The following is a 24,223-nucleotide window of genomic DNA, read 5'->3' on the forward strand; positions in this document are numbered from 1 at the left end:
AGTGCAGTGTGTGAATGAGTGCAGTGTGTATAGGAGTGCAGTGTGTGTGTATGAATGCAGTGTGTGTGTATGAGTTCAGTGTGTGTGTATGAGTGCAGTGTGTGTATGAGTGCAGTGTGTGTGTATGAATGCAGTGTGTGTGTATGAGTGCAGTGCATGTGTATGAGTACAGTGTGTGTATGAGTGCAGTGTGTGTGTATGAGTGCAGTGTGTGTGTATGACTGCAGTGTGTGTATGAGTGCAGTGTGTGTGTATGAATGCAGTGTGTGTGTATGAGTGCAGTGTGTGTGTATGAGTGCAGTGTGTATAGGAGTGCAGTGTGTGTATGAATGCAGTGTGTGTGTGTATGAATGCAGTGTGTGTGTATGAGTGTAGTGTGTGTGTATGAGTGCTGTGTGTGTGTATGAATGCAGTGTGTGTGTATGAGTGCAGTGTGTGTATGAGTGCAGTGTGTATGAGTGCAGTGTGTGTGTATGAGTGCAGTGTGTGTGTATGAGTGCAGTGAGTGCGTGTGTATTAGTGCAGTGTGTATGAGTGCCGTGTGTGTGTATGAGTGCAGTGTGTGAATGAGTGCAGTGTGTATAGGAGTGCAGTGTGTGTATGAATGCATTGTGTGTGTATGAGTTCAATGTGTGTGTATGAGTGCAGTGTGTGTATGAGTGCAGTGTGTATTAGTGCAGTGTGTTTGTATGAATGCAGTGTGTGTGTATGAGTGCAGTGCGTGTGTATGAGTGCAGTGTGTGTATGAGTGCAGTGTGTGTATGAGTGCAGTGTGTGTGTATGAATGCAGTGTGTGTGTATGAGTGCAGTGTGGGTGTATGAATGCAGTGCGTGTGTGTATGAGTGCAGTGTGTGTATGAGTGCAGTGTTTGTGTGTATGAGTGTAGTGTGTATGAGTGCAGTGTGTGTGTATGAGTGCAGTGTGTGTGTATGAGTGCAGTGCGTGTGTATGAGTGCAGTGTGTGTATGAGTGCAGTGTGTGTGTATGAGTGCAGTGTGTGTATGAGTGCAGTGTGTGTATGAGTGCAGTGTGTGTGTGTATGAATGCAGTGTGTGTGTATGAGTGCAGTGTATGTATGAGTGCAGTGTGTGTATGAGTGCAGTGTGTGTGTATAGGTGCAGTGCGTGTGTATGAATGCAGTGTGTGTGTATGGGTGCAGTGCGTGTGTATGAGTGCAGTGAGTATGAGTACAGTGTGTGTGTGTATGAGTGCAGTGTGTTTATGAGTGCAGTGTGTATAGGAGTGCAGTGTGTGTGTATGAATGCAGTGTGTGTGTGTGTATGAATGCAGTGTGTGTGTATGAGTGCAGTGTGTGTGTATGAGTGCAGTGTGCATGAGTGCAGTGTGTGTGTATGAGTGCATTACGTGTGTATGAGTGCAGTGAGTGCGTGTGTATGAGTGCAGTGTGTGTATGAGTGCAGTGTGTGTGCATGAGTGCAGTGTGTGAATGAGTGCAGTGTGTATAGGAGTGCAGTGTGTGTGTATGAATGCAGTGTGTGTGTGTATGAATGCAGTGTGTGTGTATGAGTGTAGTGTGTGTGTATGAGTGCAGTGTGTGTGTATGAATGCAGTGTGTATGAGTGCAGTGTGTGTGTGTGTGTATGAGTGCAGTGTGTGTATGATTGCAGTGTGTATAGGAGTGCAGTGTGTGTGTATGAATGCAGTGAGTGTGTGTGATGCAGTGTGTGTGTGTGTGTGTGTGTGTGTGTGTGTGTGTGTGTGTGTGTGTGTGTGTGTGTGTATGTGTGTGTGTGTGTGTGTGTGTGTGTGTGTGTTGCAGAGCCTTGGTGGGGGGTGGGCATTTTTATTATTATTATTTTTTAAATTATTTTAATACATTTTGTTTATTATTATTATTATTATTATTATTATTATTATTATTATTATTATTAAAATATTATTTAATTTTAATTTTATTATTATTTAAATGTTTATTATTATTTTTTTCGGACCCCCTCCCTGGCCAGCTAACAAGCAGCCTCTCAGTCCCTGGTGGTCCAGTGGATGGGCACTGTGTAGGAGGGGGGCTGGCAGAGAGTTTACTTACCTCTCCTGCAGCTCCTGTCAGCTCCCTCCTCCTCCGCGCCGGTCCGTGCAGCTCCTCTGTCAGCTCACAGTGTAAGTCTCGCGAGAGCCGCACTATGACCCCGCTGCTCTCGCGAGACTTACACTGGGAGCTGACAGAGGTGCTGAACGGACTGGCGCGGAATTGGAGGGAGCTCACAGGAGCTGCAGGAGAGGTAAGTAAACTCTCTGCCAGCCCCCCTCCTACACAGCCTCCTGTCTGTATTATGGCAATGTAAATTGCCATAATACAGATATTGACTCGAGTATAAGCCAAGTTGGGGTTTTTCAGCACAAACAATGTGCTGAAAAACTCAGCTTATACTTGAGTATATACGGTATATGGTTTTAATATTATTGATAAATAAAGTATATACATTTTCTACACTTACGGCTACATTTTTCCTGCTATTACAAAGAAGGAATGTGGTCCCTAATCACATATGCGATCTGATTTGAGCCTATTGGAAGGCTCTGGGTTTGTGAGTACCTATTTGCACTTTACTATTACCCATACAAGTATCAACAATATTACACTATATATGTTTCCTTTTACACCAGCTACTTAGAACAGAACATCAAGAAATCTGAATATAAAGGAGGGAAAGGGTCGCCTTAACGGACCCTAGAGTGTATGAACTTGAGCTAAGATTTTAGCTCAGAAAATTGTGAGTTGTTATTTGGCACTATACCTCACATTAGATCTTTGCTGGACAGTTAGCACTATAATTTGTATTTTTATGTCTTCTGTTTAAAGGGATAATACACAAGTATTGACATTTCAAAGTGAGAAAACATTCTTAAAGGTATATTCCTTTATATTGGGTGTCCAATAATATCACTATATACTGTTTCCATTTATTATTACTTTTTAGCGCTTCACCTATACAATCCTCTCTTTTAAATTTCTATTAAAAGATAAACCACTGCGTTATAGCAGCTCTTCCAATTAATGTCTATATAGAATTATATAAAATCTGAACTAAAAGTAGCGCTGGTACATTATTGTTTATGTTTTTTGGCGGTTGTAGATGCGTAACAGATTTTGGGGACCAATGTTAGAAAAGGTGTTTTTTTATATTTATTCATCATATTTTATAATTTGTTTTATAGTAAATTATATGATATGATGAAAATAATGGTATCTTTAGAAAGACCATTTAATGGCGAGATAAACGGTATATAATATGTGGGGGTACAGTAGATGAGTAAGGGAAAAATTTGAGCTAAACACAAGCACCACAGAAATGTAAAAAGAGCCCTGGTCCTTAACGATAAGAAAATTGAAAAACGGTCTGGTCACTAAGGGGTTAAATAAAAGTTCTATATTCAGCGATCCTCAGAAAAATATATGTTTCAGCAAGAAGTCCCTCCCCTTACACCTCTTTAATGGTGGCCGTTTGTATGACTTTTACTAGAGCTGATCCTAAGGGGCAATGTAAACACTGCCTTTTCTCTGAAAAGACAGTGTTTACATTAAAAACCCTACTGGGACATACAATACACACAAGAGCAACTACATTAACCCCTTCCCGCCGTTATGACGTTCTATGCCGTCCCTCATTTAGTGGGCTTTAAAGCCGTTGCGGCGGCATAGAACGCCGTAACGGCTTTGAGCCCTGGAGCGCCCGGGATACTTACCTACCCGGCGCTCCACTTCGGGAGGACTGCCTCACAGCCCAGGCAACCCCCCCACGGCAAATCAGGCCCCCGGGGGCCATGTGATCGCTCTCAAAGAGCGATCACATGGCCCCCTATAGCTGGCTATGGATCTGCCAGCAGGGGGACTGTCTTAAATATCAGACATGCCTCCTGCTGGTGGGATCTGTAAAAAAAAAAATTAGACATGTTAAAAAATAAAATAAATATATTTATAAATATATATATTTAACATCATACATAGTGTATTTTAATACTAATATAAGTACATATATTAGTATTAAAATACACTTAGAATGACTCCAAGATCCTTGAGAGAGTTGTGTACACCAGATTGACAGACTTTCTCGAATCCAACTCTCTGCTTGACCCCCTTCAGTCTGGATTCCGCGCTGGTCACTCTGTCGAAACTGCTGTGACCAAAGTATCCAACGATTTAATTGCTGCTTGTAACGGACCGTTTCAGCATAAAAGGGGAAAAATCAGTTTAGGCAATAATCCCCTTTTTGAGAGACAGGCACAGCTACTGCAGAACACCAAACTCCCGAACTGGATACAAGATAACACTCCGAACTGGAACAGCTGAACAAGAAAAGCATACAATCCGCTTACACTCCTGGCAGTCAGCTTACAATCCAATTCCCCCCAAGAACGAGACGACACTTCATTTTGAGGGTTCAACAGGAACTCTGGACTGGCTCATCCAGCCTGGCTTTTATTTCCAACTCACACATACAGGCCACACCCAGGGGGGTGTGACATAGATGTTACCTCCCACACATCCCCTCCCCTTAGTGTGACACATAATCCCATTATGCATACAGTGTAAAATATACTTTTACACAACTTTCATTACTTTAAAACCATACATCACATTCACATAAAAATACATATCCACAATCAATCCATTCAGGGGAACAACATATTAAAAAATGGCATGAATCCGACCAGGGGTTCAAAAGTTACTAAAAGTATCTTTTGTTCCTTTCTGGCTGGCAGAAAAACATCCCCACAATGCACCCTGGTTTCCTCCCTTCTGCCCTGGAGTTAATTGGAGAAGTAATCCAATTATCCAGGACTAGAGGCAGACTCCATTAACCACATGGTTGCAAAACGACATAAAACACTTTAAAATACATAAAGTCACATTTACACATAACACACAGACATTTCACCTATCCCCAGATAGCTGGGATCTGCACGCACAAAACTACCGAATAGCGCGCAGATCCTACTCACACAGTACAATTGCCATGGAACTAAAGTCTTTCCCATAGTCTTTCATTATATGAATAGGCTCCATGGTATAGCTATCTGGGGTATCACATTCCCATAAAGTCTGGTCCATAGTCCAAAGGCAAGAGGCAGGCAAGCAGCCCCCTCCAAGGACACGTGGCGAGGTCGGTTTCGCCACACTTCTCCCCTTTTCCAAATAGACTAACAGGGTATCTGACCTCCTGCCGGTCAGTGCCCTGGTTAGTCCAGCAGCCCACCCACAAAACAGAAACAGCAGTACAGCCCACCCACAATAAACGGTTACTACACCTGGGTAAGGGAGAATCTGGTCCATGTCCAGGTGCCTTACCACGGCTGTGTGGGGGACTGGTAGGCTGCCTTGGTGGGTTGCTGAGGGGGCAGAGACCAGCGGTACTCTGTCCTGGTGCCCGCACTACCACGGGAGTAGTCTGGTTGGAGCCTGGTTGCTGGAGACGGACTGTCTCCCCTTTAGGTGCATAGCTCGGCTGCCGGAGGGAGAGACCGACTGTCTCCCCTTTGGATACACCGCTCTGTGGCTGGGGGACAGGACCGACCGTCCCTACCCCTTGTGCTGTAAGTGCAGAGACTACGGTCCCATCTGCACAGTTGTGGGGCTTAACATCTCCCCTTGGTGGGTTAGGCTGCCGTTGGAGAGAGGGTGTAACAAGCTCCTCTCTCTGGACGGTGAACTGCCGCTGGGGAGAGGGGTTAGCAGGCTCCTCTCCCTGCCACTCTCTCTGCTGGTGGAAAGGGAGACCAGCTGTCTCCCCTTTCATTCTCTTGTCCTGCTGCTGGGGTGCGAGACTGACTGTCTCTGCTCCCTGCAGGACACACTGCCGCTGGGGAGGATGGACGACACCATCAGCTCCCTGGGGTACACACTGCCGCTGGGGAGGAAGGACGGCACCATCAGCTCCCTGGGGTACACACTGCCGCTTGGGAGGAAGGACGGCACCTTCTGCTCCCTGGGTTACACACTGCCGCTGGGGAGGAAGGACTGCACCTTCTGCTCCCTGGGACACCCACTGCCGCTGGGGAGGAAGGACGACACCTTCGGCTCCCTGGGTTACACACTGCCGCTGGGGAGGACGGACGACACCATCAGCTCCCTGGGTTACACACTGCCGCTGGGGAGGAAGGACTGCACCTTCTGCTCCCTGGGACACACACTGCCGCTGGGGAGGACGGACGACACCATCAGCTCCCTGGGGTACACACTGCTACTGGGGAGGAAGGACTACACCTTCTGCTCCCTGGGGTACACACTGCCGCTGGGGAGGAAGGACTACACCTTCTGCTCCCTGGGGTACACACTGCCGCTGGGGAGGAAGGACTGCACCTTCTGCTCCCTGGGGGACACACTGCCGCTGGGGAGGACGGACGACACCATCAGCTCCCTGGGGTACACACTGCCGCTGGGGAGGAAGGACTGCACCTTCTGCTCCCTGGGACACACACTGCTGCTGGGGAGGACGGACGACACCATCAGCTCCCTGGGGTACACACTGCCGCTGGGGAGGAAGGACTGTACCTTCTGCTCCCTGGGACACACATTGCCGCTGGGGAGGAAGGACGGTACCGTCTGCTCCCTGGGGTACACACTGCCGCTGGGGAGGAAGGATGGCACCTTCTGCTCCCTGGGTTACACACTGCCGCTGGGGAGGACGGACGACACCATCAGCTCCCTGGGGTACACACTGCCGCTGGGGGGGAAGGACGATACCTTCTGCTCCCTGGGACACACACTGCCGCTGGGGAGGACGGACGACACCATCAGCTCCCTGGGGTACACACTGCCGCTGGGGAGGAAGGGCTGCGCCTTCAGCTCCCTGGGACTTACTCTGCCACTGGGGAGGAAGGACGACACCTTCAGCTCCCTGGGATTCCTTTTTGGCCAAATCTACTAGGGATTGCAGGTACTCTCCTACTAGTTTCCTGGCGAGCTGCACGGCTCTCTCCGGGGGGTTGGGTCCATAGCCAGACAGCACCTCATTGACCTCTCTGTCCAACTCCTCCTGAGTGTAGTCATATGCCATGCTTGCTCTGCTGAAGTTGATTCTTTTGTAGATAGGGTCGCTGTACGGGTACTAGCGTTGCCCTCAATTTGTAATCCACGGAAATGGTGTTTCCTGTAGCTGTCCTTCTGGCTGTAGGAACGATCCCGCCGCTTGCCACCAATTGTAACGGACCGTTTCAGCATAAAAGGGGAAAAATCAGTTTAGGCGATAATCCCCTTTTTGAGAGACAGGCACAGCTACTGCAGAACACCAAACTCCCGAACTGGATACAAGATAACACTCCGAACTGGAACAGCTGAACAAGAAAAGCATACAATCCGCTTACACTCCTGGCAGTCAGCTTACAATCCAATTCCCCCCAAGAACGAGACGACACTTCATTTTGAGGGTTCAACAGGAACTCTGGACTGGCTCATCCAGCCTGGCTTTTATTTCCAACTCACACATACAGGCCACACCCAGGGGGGTGTGACATAGATGTTACCTCCCACACATCCCCTCCCCTTAGTGTGACACATAATCCCATTATGCATACAGTGTAAAATATACTTTTACACAACTTTCATAACTTTAAAACCATACATCACATTCACATAAAAATACATATCCACAATCAATCCATTCAGGGGAACAACATATTAAAAAATGGCATGAATCCGACCAGGGGTTCAAAAGTTACTAAAAGTATCTTTTGTTCCTTTCTGGCTGGCAGAAAAACATCCCCACAATGCACCCTGGTTTCCTCCCTTCTGCCCTGGAGTTAATTGGAGAAGTAATCCAATTATCCCGGACTAGAGGCAGACTCCATTAACCACATGGTTGCAAAACGACATAAAACACTTTAAAATACATAAAGTCACATTTACACATAACACACAGACATTTCACCTATCCCCAGATAGCTGGGATCTGCACGCACAAAACTACCGAATAGCGCGCAGATCCTACTCACACAGTACAATTGCCATGGAACTAAAGTCTTTCCCATAGTCTTTCATTATATGAATAGGCTCCATGGTATAGCTATCTGGGGTATCACATTCCCATAAAGTCTGGTCCATAGTCCAAAGGCAAGAGGCAGGCAAGCAGCCCCCTCCAAGGACACGTGGCGAGGTCGGTTTCGCCACACTGCTAAATCTCACACACACTGCACTCATACACACACACTGCACTCATACACACACACTGTAAATAAATATTCAATTAATATAATTTTTTTAGGATCTAATTTTATTTAGAAATTTACCAGTAGCTGCTGCATTTCCCACCCTAGTCTTATACTCGAGTCAATAAGTTTTCCCAGTTTTTGGGGGTAAAATTAGGGGCCTCGGCTTATACTCGGGTCGGCTTATACTCGAGTATATACGGTACATATAATTACATAAAATATTACATTAGTATACACGTAGAATTTAAATACCTATAAATGCATATATATTAGAATTATATGTGTATATTTAACTAATCTTTTAACATAATTAGGTGATTTGATTAATTAAAATTTGATTGACATGCCTGATAACACAGGGAGAAAGGAATTCATCACAATATACTATTTCAGTATTCTCCAAACAAAAGATTATTATTTTTAGTAAGGATAGAAAGCTACAGGTGTCAGACTGAAGTCTAGCCCTGTAGTGAATTTGGACTGGGTGGGTAAATAGGGTTTAACCCAAATGGAAATAGGACAAATGAAACATTTGAGAGATATTAGTCTGTTTTTTTTGGGGGGGTTTAGGGACTATCTCTCAAATTTTCAATTTGTCCTATTATTTATAGTTTTTACCAATGGCACAAACCATTGCCCAGACATTAAAATTAAAGCACTTTGCAAAAAAGACATTTTAATAACATGTGATATAAGTCAGATCATGCTATGTGTAATACTTAAGATTTATTAAATCTGAATATGTCCAACCTTCTTTGTAAAACTGGTGTGTGATTTGCATGCCAGTGTTGGCAAACAGTAGTTTGTTAAGCAATAGTTTTGCAATGAGAACATCTTAACGAACACCTCTTTCTCTACCGGCTCTAGTTAGTTATCCCTTTATCCTGTGTAGATAGAAAAATGTAAGTATATCTAAATGTCTGTGTTATTTGACAAAACTAAAATACACACAATATATAAGGTACGTGATATGCAAAAAATAAACATTGAATGTGTACTGAAATGCAAGCTTTACTGAATTTTCATTATGAACATTTAACGATTAAGTACATTGGTCTTTGTTATTTACATGAACAAACTGAAAATAGGTCAATTTACAATAGAATTGCTGAGAATTGCCAATGGAATTTGAATTGCAAATTTAGATGACTTTCAGATTTTCGAATGTTTTTGGTATATGCATACATTTCACGTATATCTGTCAGCCCCCAGCTTAACTGAATTACTTTCTAATATATATATTTACACTGCAGCTCTTTGATTTCTTTAAATGAAGATTTTTTTCATCTGAAATTGTTAAATAGTTAAATAAGTAAACTATTCCCTACTGACTTATTTTGAGTGGGACATTTATTAAATGTATACATTTAGGGTAAAACCAGGTAATATATAGAGATCTCTCTTAAAAATCCATACAAAATACAATTATTTAAATGCACAACATTTTATTTTTTAATCTTTTGCATTCATCAATATGGTAAATATATATTTTTGTATTATTCTTTTTGCAAATTTTACATATGTATCATCACAGACAAAAACAGTTCAGAGTTAGACATGAACTTTGATTTACAATGGAATGATATATGAATTGTTGAGTAAACATCACACACAAAAAACACAAATATCAAAATTTAAAAGGACTGAGAGGATTAGGCGGGGCTAAACTATAATAATTAGGTTACTTCATAACTTTCCTGAATACAGTACCGTGGGGAAGAACTAAAGTGATCTTTACATATAGGATATTCATAACAGAGAACGCAACAAGGTATATAGTTATATCAGATTATCTAGCCAAGGAAACCATTTCTCTTCAAAATTTAAATGGCTATTATATTTAAAAGATATTCCCCTTTCCATATCGTGTTGGTATTTAAGCCGAGTTAGCACTTGGGTCCAAGATGGAGTCTTTTTCTGTAGACAATATCTTGATATTTCTATTTTTATGGTCATCATACATTTACTTATTAGATATCTATTTTGAGTTGGGAATCTTCTTAAATTAAAATGAAAAAGAGCAACCATTGAGTTATCTTCCAAATCTTCTCCCACTAAATCTGATATAACTCTAAATGCTTTATTCCATATAGGTCTTTTTCTTCCTCTCTCAATATTTCATACCAACTAGATATCGATTTACGTTTAGTATTATTTTTAAATAGATCATTTATTTTTTTATTTATCCTAGTGTTGTCATAAAGCAGATGGTTATCCAAACAATTTTTGATTCTTAGGTATGAGAATAACTCTTGAATTAAGGTCAAGACTAAATTTAGGTCATTAATATTATATTCCATTGTCTTAATTGGACTATACTTAGAAATTTTATTTAAAATGTGATTTATTTTCCTGTATTTTACCCAAATTTCATAGATATCTTTTATGTATGAAGTTTCTATATTGGAGACGAATTTTGCACTAGCCCCAACGTCAATCCATAACATATTGGAAAGATCTTTTGAATTACACAGAAAGGATTCAATTTTATACCAAGGCTCTTCTATGTAGTTGGGCCCTGACATCTCCACAGATGGTACAGCCTAGAGGCTTCGTAATATTTGATAAGATTTGGGACAGCCAGGCCACCCTTACTGGACTTTTTCATTACATGTAAAATCGAGATCCTTGACCTCTTACAATCCCATATGTAATTCAGAAATAATTTATGAAACTGCCTAAGTTTAGTTATTGTTATAGATAAAGGGATCATTCTGAACAGGTATGACCAATGAGGTAGAATATATGATTTGATGATATTTATTCTTCCCAACCAGGAAATTCCTATGTTTCTCTACTCTTTGAGTAATTTATCACTGATATCTTTTATAAGATATTATATCCACGTTTGTATCGATCATTTCTTTTAAGCTATAAGAGAAATAAATCCCAAAATATTTAAAGCCTTAAGATGACCAAGTGAAGGGATATTTAACTGATAATCTATTGATTGTCGGAAAATGTAAATTGATGGGCATAACTTGGGATTTACCAATATTTAATATATAGTTTGAAACTCTACCATAGTCTTCCAACTCTCAAAACAAGGCCCCTAGCGATATATTCGGATCAGACAATGTTAATATTATGTCATCAGCATATAGACTGATCTTAAATTCAGAATGAATCAGAATAACTCCTTTAATTTGTTAGTTGTTTCTTATGCTCACTGCTAGCGGTTCAAGAGTCAAATAATATAAAAGCGGGGCCAGGGGGCATCCCTGCCTGGTTCCGTTAGAAATTGTAAACCAATCTGCGGAGATGTGAGGGCCCACGGTTTTAGCCGTTGGACTAGAATAAAGAGCCATTATTGCAGTTTTAATGGAGCCAACAAATCCAAATTTGTCCAGAGTCTGGTTCATAAAACTCCAGCTGACCCTGTCAAACTCCTTCTCAGCATCTAGTGACAGGACCGGCATAGGGATCTTGCCCCTTGTTACATAATCAATCAGGGCAGTCAATCTTCGAGTGTTATTACTTGGATCTCTATTCTGAACAAAACCTATTTGGTCGAGATGAATTAAAGATGGAATAATTGATTTTAGTCTATTTGCAATGACAGCGGAATACATTTTAATATCTGAGTTTATAAGAGATATAGGCCGGTAATTAACTAGATTAGTTGTGTCCTTATCAGATTTTAATATCGGTGAGATATTAGCCTGTAATATTTATTTCAAAGGGAAACCCAATTCTCTAATCTCGTTAAATGTATCTAATAGATGTTGCAATAGCTCATTTTTAAATTTCTTAAAAAACCAATTAGTATACCCGTCAGGACCTGGGGCTTTATTCAGCTTAAGCCTGTTAATTACCAGACCAACCTCAGATTCAGAGAAAGGTAAGTTTAACTATTTCTGCTGGTCATCTGTAAGAGTTGGCAACTTAATCCCATCCAAATATTCAGATATATCTAATTCCTGGGGGCTGGAGAGATTATAGAGTTGTGCATTGAATTTATTAACCCCTTAAGGACCAAACTTCTGGAATAAAATGGAATCGTGACATGTCACACATGTCATGTGTCCTTAATGGGTTAAAGGCATTACCTATTGATTTTGGGTCATTATAACTATGACCATCTACTATGATCTGACTCTTGATCTAGCTTTTCTATTTTTTAGTCTATTGGAAAGCATTTTATCAGCTTTGTTGCTTTTATGGTACCAATTCTGATTTAGCTTTTGTAGAGCGAAATTCACTTTTGCCAATAAAGTAGTGTTGATCTTCTTGGATATTTCTGATATTTGTTGATCAAACTCCTTTGAAGGGGAGATTTAATTGTTTTCATTAAAATTATAGAATTCAAGGTATAGTTGATTTAAAGATAGGCCTTGTTCAGTTTTTTTTTTCAGACCCCCAATTTAATTATATACCCCTTATTACACTCTTAAAGGCACACCATAAAATTTGCTTTGAGATTTCTTGTGTCGTATTTTCTTTATAGTATAATTTAATCCTCTCCGAGATATAATTAATAGTTTTAGAATCAGTAAATAATCTCTCATTCAGCCTCCATTGTGATCGTGGTTCATTAGCATCTAATCCTATTTCCATAATCACAGCCGAATGGTCCGACCAGGTGATATCCTCAATTTTAATTAGGTAACATTGTTAAATTAACTGTAATTTAACCAAAAATAATCTATTCTAGAATATGACAAGTGAGGTTTAGAGTAAAAAGTAAAAACTCCTTTTCATCAGGATGTTTTACTCTCCACATGTCATATAGATTAAATTTAGATATGACATTCTGCAGAACTAGTTTTTGTAATGATATTTTGTTGTTTCCTTTCTTGTGGAACCTTTTTATCCATTGATACATCTACCACACAGTTAAGGTCTCCTCCAACTATAAAGGACCCCTGTACCTTGTTTTCAAACTTGGTTAATATGTTATTAATACATTTTTCAGGTTGTTTGTTTGGAGCATATATTTTGAGTAGTGAGTAGATTTCCCCCTGCAATTCACAGATCAAGAACACATATCTGCTATTCTTATCCACTTCTCTATATAGTTCTTTATAAGTTACATTCTTTGAAATTAAAATTGCAACTCCTCTGGTTTTAGAGCTATAATCTGAGGAGACAAGTGTTGGGTAATAGAAACTTTTCATTTTTGAGTTTCCAGCTTTCCAGTGTGTTTCTTGTATAAATCCGACAGTAATTTTCTTTTTCCATAAATGATCTGCTAAAAGCTTACGTTTCTGTGGAGTATTCAAACCCTTAACGTTCAAAGTTATAATCCTAATCTTATTCCCCTCTAACATTAATCCTCCCTGTGCTACATAATTCCTCAGGTTGGCCACGCACAATCCGCTCAACATATAAGACAAATACAACCATATAACAAAAAAAAAAAAGACTCTCGAAAAACCCTTACGAGCGTCATTGTCCCAAATAGTGTGTCTTACCCCTTCCCCTTGCTAGACACTTTTTCCATCAGCTCTTCTATCAAGAGCTGTACTGTAGGGCAACGGAAAGCAGATATTTTTAAAAATTTATAAAGAAAACATTTTTGCAATTCAAATATTTCCTTATTACCTATTTATATTAGCAGATATTTAAATCCCCCTTGTTTTTTGTTTTTTTTTGGTATATTGCTTTCTTCTCATTCATTCTGAAAGAACGATTTGCATGCAAATAAACTTTTATAACATACAATACATGAAAACTAAAATACACATCATAAAGGTGAAAGTATTATCATACAAAGCCAAAACAATCTGAGGAACAAGAAGCCTTTTATTTTAGAAGCCCCAAGTACAAGCAAATAGACTGGGGAGGCTGTAAGTTGCATTGTAAGTGCTAGTGCTATAGTATTTTTGTGTTTGTGTACACCACCTATCAGATGAGTTTTTTTTTTGTTTGTTTTTTTAAACTCTCCAGGCACCCAGACCACTTCTGCCCATTGGAGTGGCCTGGGTGCCAACTCCCACTACCCTTAACCCTGCAACTGTAATTATTGAAGTTTTCATAAACTGCAATAATTACCTTGCAGGGTTAAGTCCTCCCCTAGTGGCTGTCTACTAGACAGCCACTAGAGGGCACTTCCAGGATCATAGCACAGATTATCTGTGCTATAGCGTCGCCGGACGTCCTCACGCTGTGTGAGGACCTCCAGCGTCGCTAAAATCCCCAATGTGCTTGCCTAATGCACTTGCACTTGCAATGTGCTTGCCTAATGCACACCCCCTCCCCCCCCCGCCCCCCCCCCCCCCCCCCCACCACCACCACCAGATGATGTTGGAGGAGGCGGAGCACCGAACCAGCACTGAGGGACTTCAGCACTGAAATTGGGTAAGTCATTAAAGGATTTTTAACCTTTTATATGCCCGGGAGATGCAAGGAAGGGGAGACTAGAGGGTACTATATTGTTATGAATACAACTTTGTATTCGGAAAACTATAAAATCCTTTTATTTATTTTAAATTGCCTTGTCAATGTTGTTGAAACAGCACTTGGGTACCATTTAATTTAAATTGAATACTTATACTGTTCTATGCTGTCACTTGCAGTACTGATTTGGACAAATGTACCTTAGAAAGAATGATAAGAGCAGACCATAGTTTTTGTTTTTCTTAATTAAAACACATACACTAAAATGAATGTTCTTCACACCATAAAACTATGCTATCTCCAAGCTTAAAGGAAAGCTGACATGTATCTTATTAATTGAATGTAGATGAATGGAATGTTATCGGGGTAAAGAATGCACAAGCAACTTACGACAGTGAATTAGGGATAACAACAAGAGAAGGATTTTGGGCACCTGTTCTAGAAGGATATCATGACACTAGAAAAAGAGTAGAGACGGAATATAAACTTAATTTAAAAAAATAGAACATTTTAGAAGAAAGTTAAGAAGAAAGTTAACAAATTTAAATCTGTTTAGTTTAAAGAAACAGAGCCTCAGAGAGGATGTGATAGAATTACACAAATATATTCTGGGCCAATACAAACCATTGTCTGAAAATCCATCTCAGTTCCAACGTTTTAGTATATTTGCTTTCAATTTCTATATTTTTGTACACAAATCACTGTTTAGGGGATATCCCCTTTTGGTCTTGTTTTATTTCTGGCATTTTCTTTTTTTTTTATACACTGATATTGCTATTTAGAACACTATTTTTTGGCACATTATATTACTATTATGCTGTTTGTATATTGAATACATATTGACGTTATATTAATGCACTTTATATATATTTTTAAAGGATAAATATTCTACACATTTTAGTACTTTGTAGTTGCCCCTTAAAACATAAACACATGCACAATTATGTTTTTTCTTTTCTTTTTATTATTTTTCTTTACTCTTATTTTGTGGGAACATGGATTGAAGTTTCCAACAATTTGTTCTTAAATAAGTAGTGGGATTTTTATGTGTGAATTTATTCACTGTGTTGAATACTTGTTTAAGAAGCTCACTCCTGCAATGTTTGTTTTGATTCGATGTGATTGCTTTGTTTGAGAAACACATTTCACGGATAGTTGCAGCCAACTGATTAATTTAAAAAAAAAAAGTTGGAACAGTATTTTTCATGCACTGTTAGTCGGAAGAATGATTTTGTTTAAACCAGAGGTAATATGTACTAATAAGACACAGTGCTATAGAGCAGCTCCTATTATAATTTTGATAAAAACTTGCAAATAAACTAACTTAAAAAGAAAAAGCTATTAAAACGCTCCCATAATCAAATATATGTTGTGCATGTAAAGACATTTCAGCATTAGTTGTCAACATAGTACATTATAATTACACAATAATACATGTTAAATCAATTATATAAAGGCGTTCACCTTTCGTGGTACAGAGATTATGACACTTTTTCTGCACCCTCTTTAATTTCACAAATAAATTGTATAAATGTAATCCAATTTTTTTTTATGAACAGTAGAATAAAGTGTCTCAATTATGGCACTGAGGGCCTACCTTCTTTTCGATTTGCAATCATAACTTTAAAAAATAAAAACATTTTCATGTTGAAATAAAAAGTTTTCTCTTAGCGCACACAGTGTGAAGGATATTTTTTTTAAATACAAGAAAATATATTTTTTTCTTTAGATACTAACGAAAAATATCGGACTAATGATATGATCACCTGTTATTCCATGATAATAATTACATATAAATTTAATCGAGTTACAACACATTTGCAATTTGTGATTCTTTAGTTGAGAATGTCAGCTGGCCACTCTCAGCCAGTGAATGACACACTGCATACAAATGTATCAGCCAGACCAAAACTTTTCTTCCGATAACACACTATGATGCTACCAGATGTGTCGGTACACCTGCAGCAGTAAAGGTGCTAAACTCAGCAAGTGCAACGTTGCAGTTATACAGACTGAGGGTACCATGTCAACTTCAAATCAAAGAAGTGATCATGGTGCTTGGAGTAACTTTAAAAATGTAACAAATACTTTTTTTTGGAACACTTTGCTAAGTTACATAAATAAGGGAGACACTAAACTAGGGGTGGTCACATTTTAGTGACATCTGATCACAAGCTAACCCCCCCACACTCGCTCTTTCTCACCACATGCCCCACACACACTCACATTGATACACACTCACCCACACACTCACCCTCTCATGCTTAACCCCACAATCACCCCACATACACAGTAATCATTTACTCACCGTGTCATACACACCCCACACCAGTCACCCTGTCACTTACCCTTGCACATTCACCCTCCACATGTGTAGTCATCTTGTCACAGTCACCCTTCCACACTCTGTAACAGACACCCTGCCATGCTCACCCTGCAAGAGTCAACTGGTAACACTCACTCCATCACAGTTACTCTGCCATGCTCACTCTCTCACAGTCACTCTTTCACACTTACCCCCACACTCATTCTGTCACAATCACCCTGCCAAATTGACTCTGTCGGAGTCACCATAGCACAGTCACCCTGTCACAATGACTCTGTCACAGACTGTCACCCTGCCACACTCAAATTTCAAGTTCTACAATGCTAGATATGCCTAAAAAAAGTTACTTTACTTGTTACTGCAAGTTTGGTAGAACTGCATTAAATGTAAAATCTCTTACATTAACATATGATATGTAGTATTATGACATGACAAACCAGCCAAAAGGTGCTGTATGCATTGAAATGTCAGGACTATTTAATGTGATAATACTAAAGCATGTTATATGGCTAGCTGTAAATGTGTCAGATATTTCTGGATTCCCGCTGCTGTGACTGCATAGAGCCGATCCTTTCAAGGTCATTGCTAAGTGTTGATAGAATCTAGTTGACATTCGTTTCATGTCCCTCCATCATTAAGCTCTGTTTGCTCCTCTGCTACTTCTATTGTTTTATGTTTTTTGTTTTCTTTTTTTCTTTTTACTAATCACTGAAATGGAAAAACTGTATTACAAACTAATAAATCCTTCTGCATGAGAAATAAAGATTGTCGCATTATGCACAGGGATTAAACAGGTGTGGAGAGATTCTAAACAAACAAGGACATGAAGCACTCTTTCTAAAATCAAGTATTTGCTACAGTGCATGTAGAGTGTTAAGTCAAGCATGCCACATTATTATCATTTACATAGCGCCAACATATTCAGCGTGTTACAAGTACAGAATGGGGATATTTGACAACAACTAATTCACAAACAGAATATTAACCCCTTAACACCGCAGCCAAATGTACAAGTTGTGAACAGAACAAAACGTAAACAAAACCTGGCATTTGCGCTATATGTCTGTCCAACCGTAATTCACCTCTTTCATATGAAATGCATCCCCCCTTATTATATATCATTTTATTCAGGGGAAACAGGGCTTTCATTTAACATCAAATATTTAGGTATTAAACATAATTTAATATAAAAAATATATTTAAAAATGGGAGAAAAAAAGATTTTTTAAATTTTTTTTAGTTCTATGTGACATTTTAACTGTGGATGTCAAAATACTGTTTGCTTTTACTGCAATACAATACACATATTTGTATTCAGCGATGTCTCACGTGTAAAACAGTACCCCCTATGTACAGGTTTTATGGTGTTTTGGGAAGTTACAGGGTCAAATATAGCGTGTTACATTTGAAATTGAAATTTGCCAGATTGGTTACGTTGCCTTTGAGACTGTATAGTAGCCCAGGAATTAAATTTACACCCATAATGGCATACCATTTGCAATAGTAGACAACCCAAGGTATTGCAAATGGGGTATGTCCAGTCTTTTTTAGTAGCCATTTGGTCACAAACACTGGCCAAAGTTAGCGTTAGTATTTGTTTGTGTGTGAAAAATGCAAAAAACGCCAATTTTGCCCAGTGTTTGTGACTAAGTGGCTACTAAAAAAGTCTGGACAAACCCCATTTGCAATACCTTGGGTTGTCTACTATTGCAAATGGGCTGCCATCATAGGGGTAATTTTCATTCTTGGGCTACCATAGGGTCACAAAGGCAACGTAAGCAATCTGGCGAATTTTAATGTGAAAAAAATGAAACACAAGCCTTATATTTGACGCTGTAACTTTTGAAAACACCATAAAACCTGTACATGTGGGGTACTGTTGTACTCGGGAGACTTCGCTCAACACAAATATTTGTATTTCAAAACAGTAAAAAGTATTGCAGCAATAATATCGTCCGTGTAAGTGCTGTTTGTGCGTGAAAAATGCAGAAAACGTCACTTTTACTGGCGATATCATCGTTGTAATACATTTTACTGTTTTGAAACACTAATATTTGTGTTCAGCAAAGTCTCCCAAGTAAAACAGTACCCCCCATGTACAGGTTTTATGGTGTCTTGGAAAGTTATAGGGTTAAATATAGTGCTAGCAAATTAAATTCCCTATACTTTCGGCATGGGTTGTCAGGCAGGTCCCGCTAATTGTAATTAATTAGGATACCTAATTATGTAAAATTATTACATAAATATATGTGTAGAATTAATATATGTATATATATACATATGTGTATATATACGTATATATATATATAATTTTTTTTAAATATTTTTATTTATATATAGGTATATATAGTGATATATACGTATATATTTATGTATATAGATATATATATTATTTTGTTCTACGTGTATTTTGATATAAATATATATATATATATTATTATCACAATACAGTTAGAACAAAATAACACACATCTATATATTTTTTAATTATTTATTTTTAAATATTTTTTTAATTTTATTTTTTTACGTATTTACATATTTTTTTTATATTATATATAAATATATATATAACAATAATTATATATATATATTTAATCAGTATCAGTCTACGTGTAATTTGATATTAATATATATATATATATATATATATATATATTTATTAATATTTAAATACACGTCGTGCATGTGTAAATGTGTGTGTATGTGTATATATATATATACTTAGATCATATATATATAATATATATGATCTAAGTATATTTTATTTATAACTGTAATTTTTTTTATTTATTTTTTGAACTAATATTTTATTTTTTTTACAGGACAGGGGGCAGAGATAGTGTCAGCCAGTGATTTCACATCACTGGCTGACACACAGGATCAGTGATCACAGTGACTGCCTGTCACTGTGATCACCTCCTGCAGATTGGGTAATTGACCACAGGGGGGAGTGCCTGGGTGGTACAAGCACTCCCCCCTTCCAATCTGCAGGGGGATCACTGTGCCAGTTACATGTGTCAGCCAATAGGCTGACACATGTAACACTGATCGCAGTGACAGGCTGTCACTGCGATCAGAGTGCTTTGAGATCGCAGTGACAGCCTGTCACTGCGATCAGACTTAGCAGATCGCGGTCACTGACCCCAGGGGGACTGCCTGGGGGGCCAGGTAAGTCCCCCGACCGCGATCTGCACAACGGGAAAGCCGCCGGCCGCATGTGTCAGCCGATTTGAAATCGGCTGACACATGCTGAATACTGGTCGCAGTGACAGCCTGTCACTGCGATCAGAGACTGCAGATCGCGGTCACCGGCCACAGGGGGGGTTGCCCGGGGGGGCCAGGCATCCCCCCCGACCGCGATCTGCAGCGGGAGAATACCGCCGGCCACGTGGGCGGCAATAAAAGCGAGGACGTACTATTACGCCCGCCGGCGTTTAGAGCCGGTTTCTGCGTGGCGTAATAGTACGTCCTCCGGACTTAAAGGGTTAACAGAGACAAGAGGTGATGACGGTCCTGCTCCAATGAGCTTACAATCTATGAGTTCTAAAAAGAAGTTACTAAAACATATCACATGCCTGGCTTACAGTATCATATACATACATATGCCATCCCAAGCCGTTTTTATCTATAGATCTCATGCTTACTCCCCAGCTTTTTTATTCCTTTTATGTTCTGTCTACCATGTTCCTCTAGTATTTTCTATATCTTTCAAATACCTCTCAGGCTGTCTCCCCTTTATATCCATTGGTGTCACACTGTTCCCAACCTGTCTACAATCCTGTCTCCCACTTTTCTCATTTTTTCCAAACTTTCCCTCTCCCCTCATGCTTTCTTAAATCTTTTTTGCTCCCTCGCCCTTCTCTTATACTATCCCATCTTCTTCCATTTTCCATGTCACCATCAGGGAAGAAAACCTCAGAAAGTTTTTATTAAAAGTTTACAGGCAGAAGAAAAAAAAAAAGCATTTCAGCAAGCTTTATGAGCCAGGAGTGTCTATTTAATACCATGTTACTCTGTATTAAACCCGCACCCGCTTAATTAGTCTCACATCTACTGTATTAACCTCACTCTCCAATCTTCTATGTTACATCATGCTGCACAAACTCTTATCTGCTAACTCCAAGCCCCATTACCATTACAGCCAAAAAATACCACAAAAAGATTCAGAACTATAGTGTGAGAGATGGATTAAACTCATGACTTGGGCCTTTTTGACACTTTTGCCAGTGTGACAGCCACTAGAGGTATTTTAACCCTGTTATGCGAACAAGCTGTTCTTGTAGAACAGGCCCTCGAGATGTTGCTGAACTGCAACTCCCATGGTCCTTTGAATGAAATATAGAGCCAGAGAAGCATAGGAGTTGTAGTTCAGCAACATCTGGAAGGCCAGAGTTTGTCGAACCCTGCTGTAGAACATCATTGTTTTCAGTTGAAGGGTTAAAATGACAGGGTATGGCTCCCAGACCACTTTATCTCAATGTTGGCTAGTGAAGATTTTAGATGATGGGGCACTAGGTTCCACCCCTGGAATTTTATCACACATTTCTAAATATAATTTGCCCCTATGCAAATACACATATTCTAGAATTACTTTATTAAGACTGTTATTACTTATAGTGTCTGCAAATGGCCACCTTGTTTTGCTTTTGTTTTATTTATTTATTTATTTATTTATTTTTTGGGGGGGGGAGATTTAATTTATTATCATTTTTTTAAATGCCTTTTTATGCTTTATGACCCTATACCTTACCAGTAACACTCCAGTTCAAGTGCAATACATTTCTCAAGACACATAGATAGCTGAATGAATGGCTGAGTCTCATTTGAATGTAGTCAGAAAAAATGGCAGTGCTAAAGGTAAGACATTGCTAGTTCAATTTCTATATGCAGAGTGCAAGAGCTCCGTACTCTGACTGAAGACCTCTGGCAGGTCAGCTTCCTCTCTGCTAACCGGCACTCTGGAGCGCTTCAGACACAGTCACCAAATCTTGACTGGGGTCTCTAAGGACCTGTTCCACAGGATAAAACTGCAGCTCTCTCCTTCCAGGCAGGTATTATCCAATTGTCAATGATCTGCTCCTCTCCCAGGCAGGTATCGACATCTCTACCTACACTGTCTCCAACTACTGACTTTACAATGACACTTGTGGCTCTCAGGTCTATCTCTTTCTTAACTTGTCCTCGGGATCCGTGCAGCCCACCAACAAGTCCAAAAACTCGTTTAAAGGGTTCCCTGAACAATCCAGACAGGAGACACAATTCCAAATGGAACTAGAACACAATTCTTTATTTTTAGACAAATACTGACTTGTCCTTAAACATGTGGTAAAAAGTAAAATACAAATATACAGATCATTGGAGAACAAGCAATTATAACTAATATATGAAATATATAAAACAAGTAACTTTCAAACACAGTTATAAGCAGCAATATATACATTTAACTACTAATATGCATACCAGTATTATGTAAATGTACACATTTCTATTCAGTCGGGAGAGGGCATTTCAGAGATATCAGACCAACCAAGCATAGTTTGTAAATCAATTGCTACTCTCACAAGCCTATTTCAAGGGCTCTTGGGATCAGGCCCATAGCCTGTGTGCAGGAGGCTGGCATTCAAGCTTCTCCAAAAGGCTGTGGCATGGGAGCAGAGTGTCACTGGTAGCAGGGTCTCTTAGTGTCCCCTGGTCACCGCTTCTCTAATCCCTCACTGGTCCTGGATTCAGCTACAGCATACAGTCATGATAGTCGGGTAACCAGCCCCAAAAACGCTCCATCTTGATAGTTCTGCCAACCCCTGTTTCTCCCTGTAGCTCCGGCTGTGGCTGGGGAGAGAGACTGGTTGTCTCCTCTCCCTGTAACAAGCACTGCCGCTGGGTAGGGGGACTGACTGTCTCCACTCCCTGCACTGTACACTGCTGCTTGAGAGAGAGACCAGTTGTCTCCTCTCCCTGTAACAAGCACTGCCCCTGGGGATGAGGACAGACTGTCTCCAATACCGGTTACTCCAGCTGCCGCTGGGGAGGGGAACCCACGGTCTCCACTCCCAGTAACTCCTGCTGCTGTTGGGGAGGGGGTTGACTGTCTCCAATCCCTACACTGTACACTGCCACTGGGGAGAGAGACCACTTGTCTCCTCTCCCTGTAACAAGCACTGCCGCTGGGGAGTGAGACCGGTTGTCTCCACTCCCTGCAACACATCCTGACGCTGTGGAGTGAATGTACTGTCCTTCCGTCTAAGGAACTCACTCGGATGCTGGGGAGTGAGGGTACTGTCCTCCCCTCATTTAAATACACACTGACACTGGGGAGTAATAATATGTTCCTCTCTTCTCTGGAACTCACTTTGCCGCTGCTGTACAGTTCTGCTTGAGGTCCTATTCCAAGTTGGCTAAGTAGTTCAGATCAGATACCAGGTCTGTTGCTGCTGCAAGATCCAGCAGGTCTTCCTTAAGTTCCCAGATGTCCCAGAATCGGAACACCGCTGAGCTCCCAAAATCAGTCCACTCCTCAAAGGCCTCCCACAATAGGTCAAGGGCCAGCACAGTCCTCACCCTCAGGAGGGTTGTCGTCTGTGAGCCACGGGTATTGCTAGACTGCATACCACCTCAAGGTCCGGCAACTTTCGTCCAGACACAGTTCTCTCTAGACCAGTCTCTCCAATTCAGTCACCCATTCCTCCAGGGGATGCTCTAATCGACCACCTCAGGTGTCGGGCCATAGAAAGCCAGGCATTATTTTACCCTATGTGAGAGCTGCCAGTGAGAATGGTGATTAACTGGGAAGGCTGGCTGGTCTTTACTGGTCCAGGTCTACCAGGGTTGTGATAATCTCAGGCTTCTTTAGCCCTGCTGGATCATAACCTTTGTGAGCAAGCATCTCCTGTAGGGCTAGGATGGTCAGTTGCCTGTAGCTCTCTGCCATCCTGGTTGTTGCGCTATTTTGCTGAACATCCTTCTGGACTGCTTTGCAAGGAGGATCCCACTTCAAACACCAGTGTTATGGGTAGCAAGGTCTCTTAGTGTCCCTTGATCACCGCATCTCTAATCCTCCACTGGTCCTGAATTCAGTTACAGCATACAGTCATGATAGCCTTCTGGAACCTTGTAAAATTCCCCAATAAAGTGGACAAGACCAGTTGTATTGGGTAAAACAAGAGAACTGTTTATTTCAGAGAAAAACACATGCATTTAGCCCCCAGCCAGAACAATACAAACCACTCCCTGGTTTCTTGGTATCTGGGACATAATTAGGTCAAGACATATTAATTGAATTTACTGCTGGAAACCAAGACACATTGCACAATACCTTTTGCCTAAGCTAATTAACACAATGGTTTTCATCCAGCTCATCCTTTTACATAATAGCTCAACAAGAACACAATGTA

At 40.3% G+C, this 24,223-nt stretch overlaps 1 protein-coding gene across 2 annotated transcripts in view; it reads left to right on the top strand.

Annotated features, from left to right (window-relative positions):
* LOC134573203 (histo-blood group ABO system transferase-like) overlaps positions 1-24,223 on the top strand; it is a 134,816-nt gene that overhangs the window by 67,905 nt on the left and 42,688 nt on the right. The window contains exon 1 of one of the 2 annotated variants that reach the window (XM_063432783.1): positions 8,996-9,069. The exons of the other annotated variant lie outside the window; for it this stretch is intronic. Coding sequence (XP_063288853.1) covers positions 9,068-9,069 — 2 coding nt within the window. The 5' untranslated portion in view covers positions 8,996-9,067. Of the gene's footprint in view, positions 1-8,995; positions 9,070-24,223 lie in introns of those variants that run through there. 2 annotated transcript variants of the gene reach the window in all.

Source organism: Pelobates fuscus, chromosome 9, assembly GCF_036172605.1.
Source record: "Pelobates fuscus isolate aPelFus1 chromosome 9, aPelFus1.pri, whole genome shotgun sequence".
Taxonomy (NCBI): Eukaryota; Metazoa; Chordata; class Amphibia; order Anura; family Pelobatidae; genus Pelobates; species Pelobates fuscus.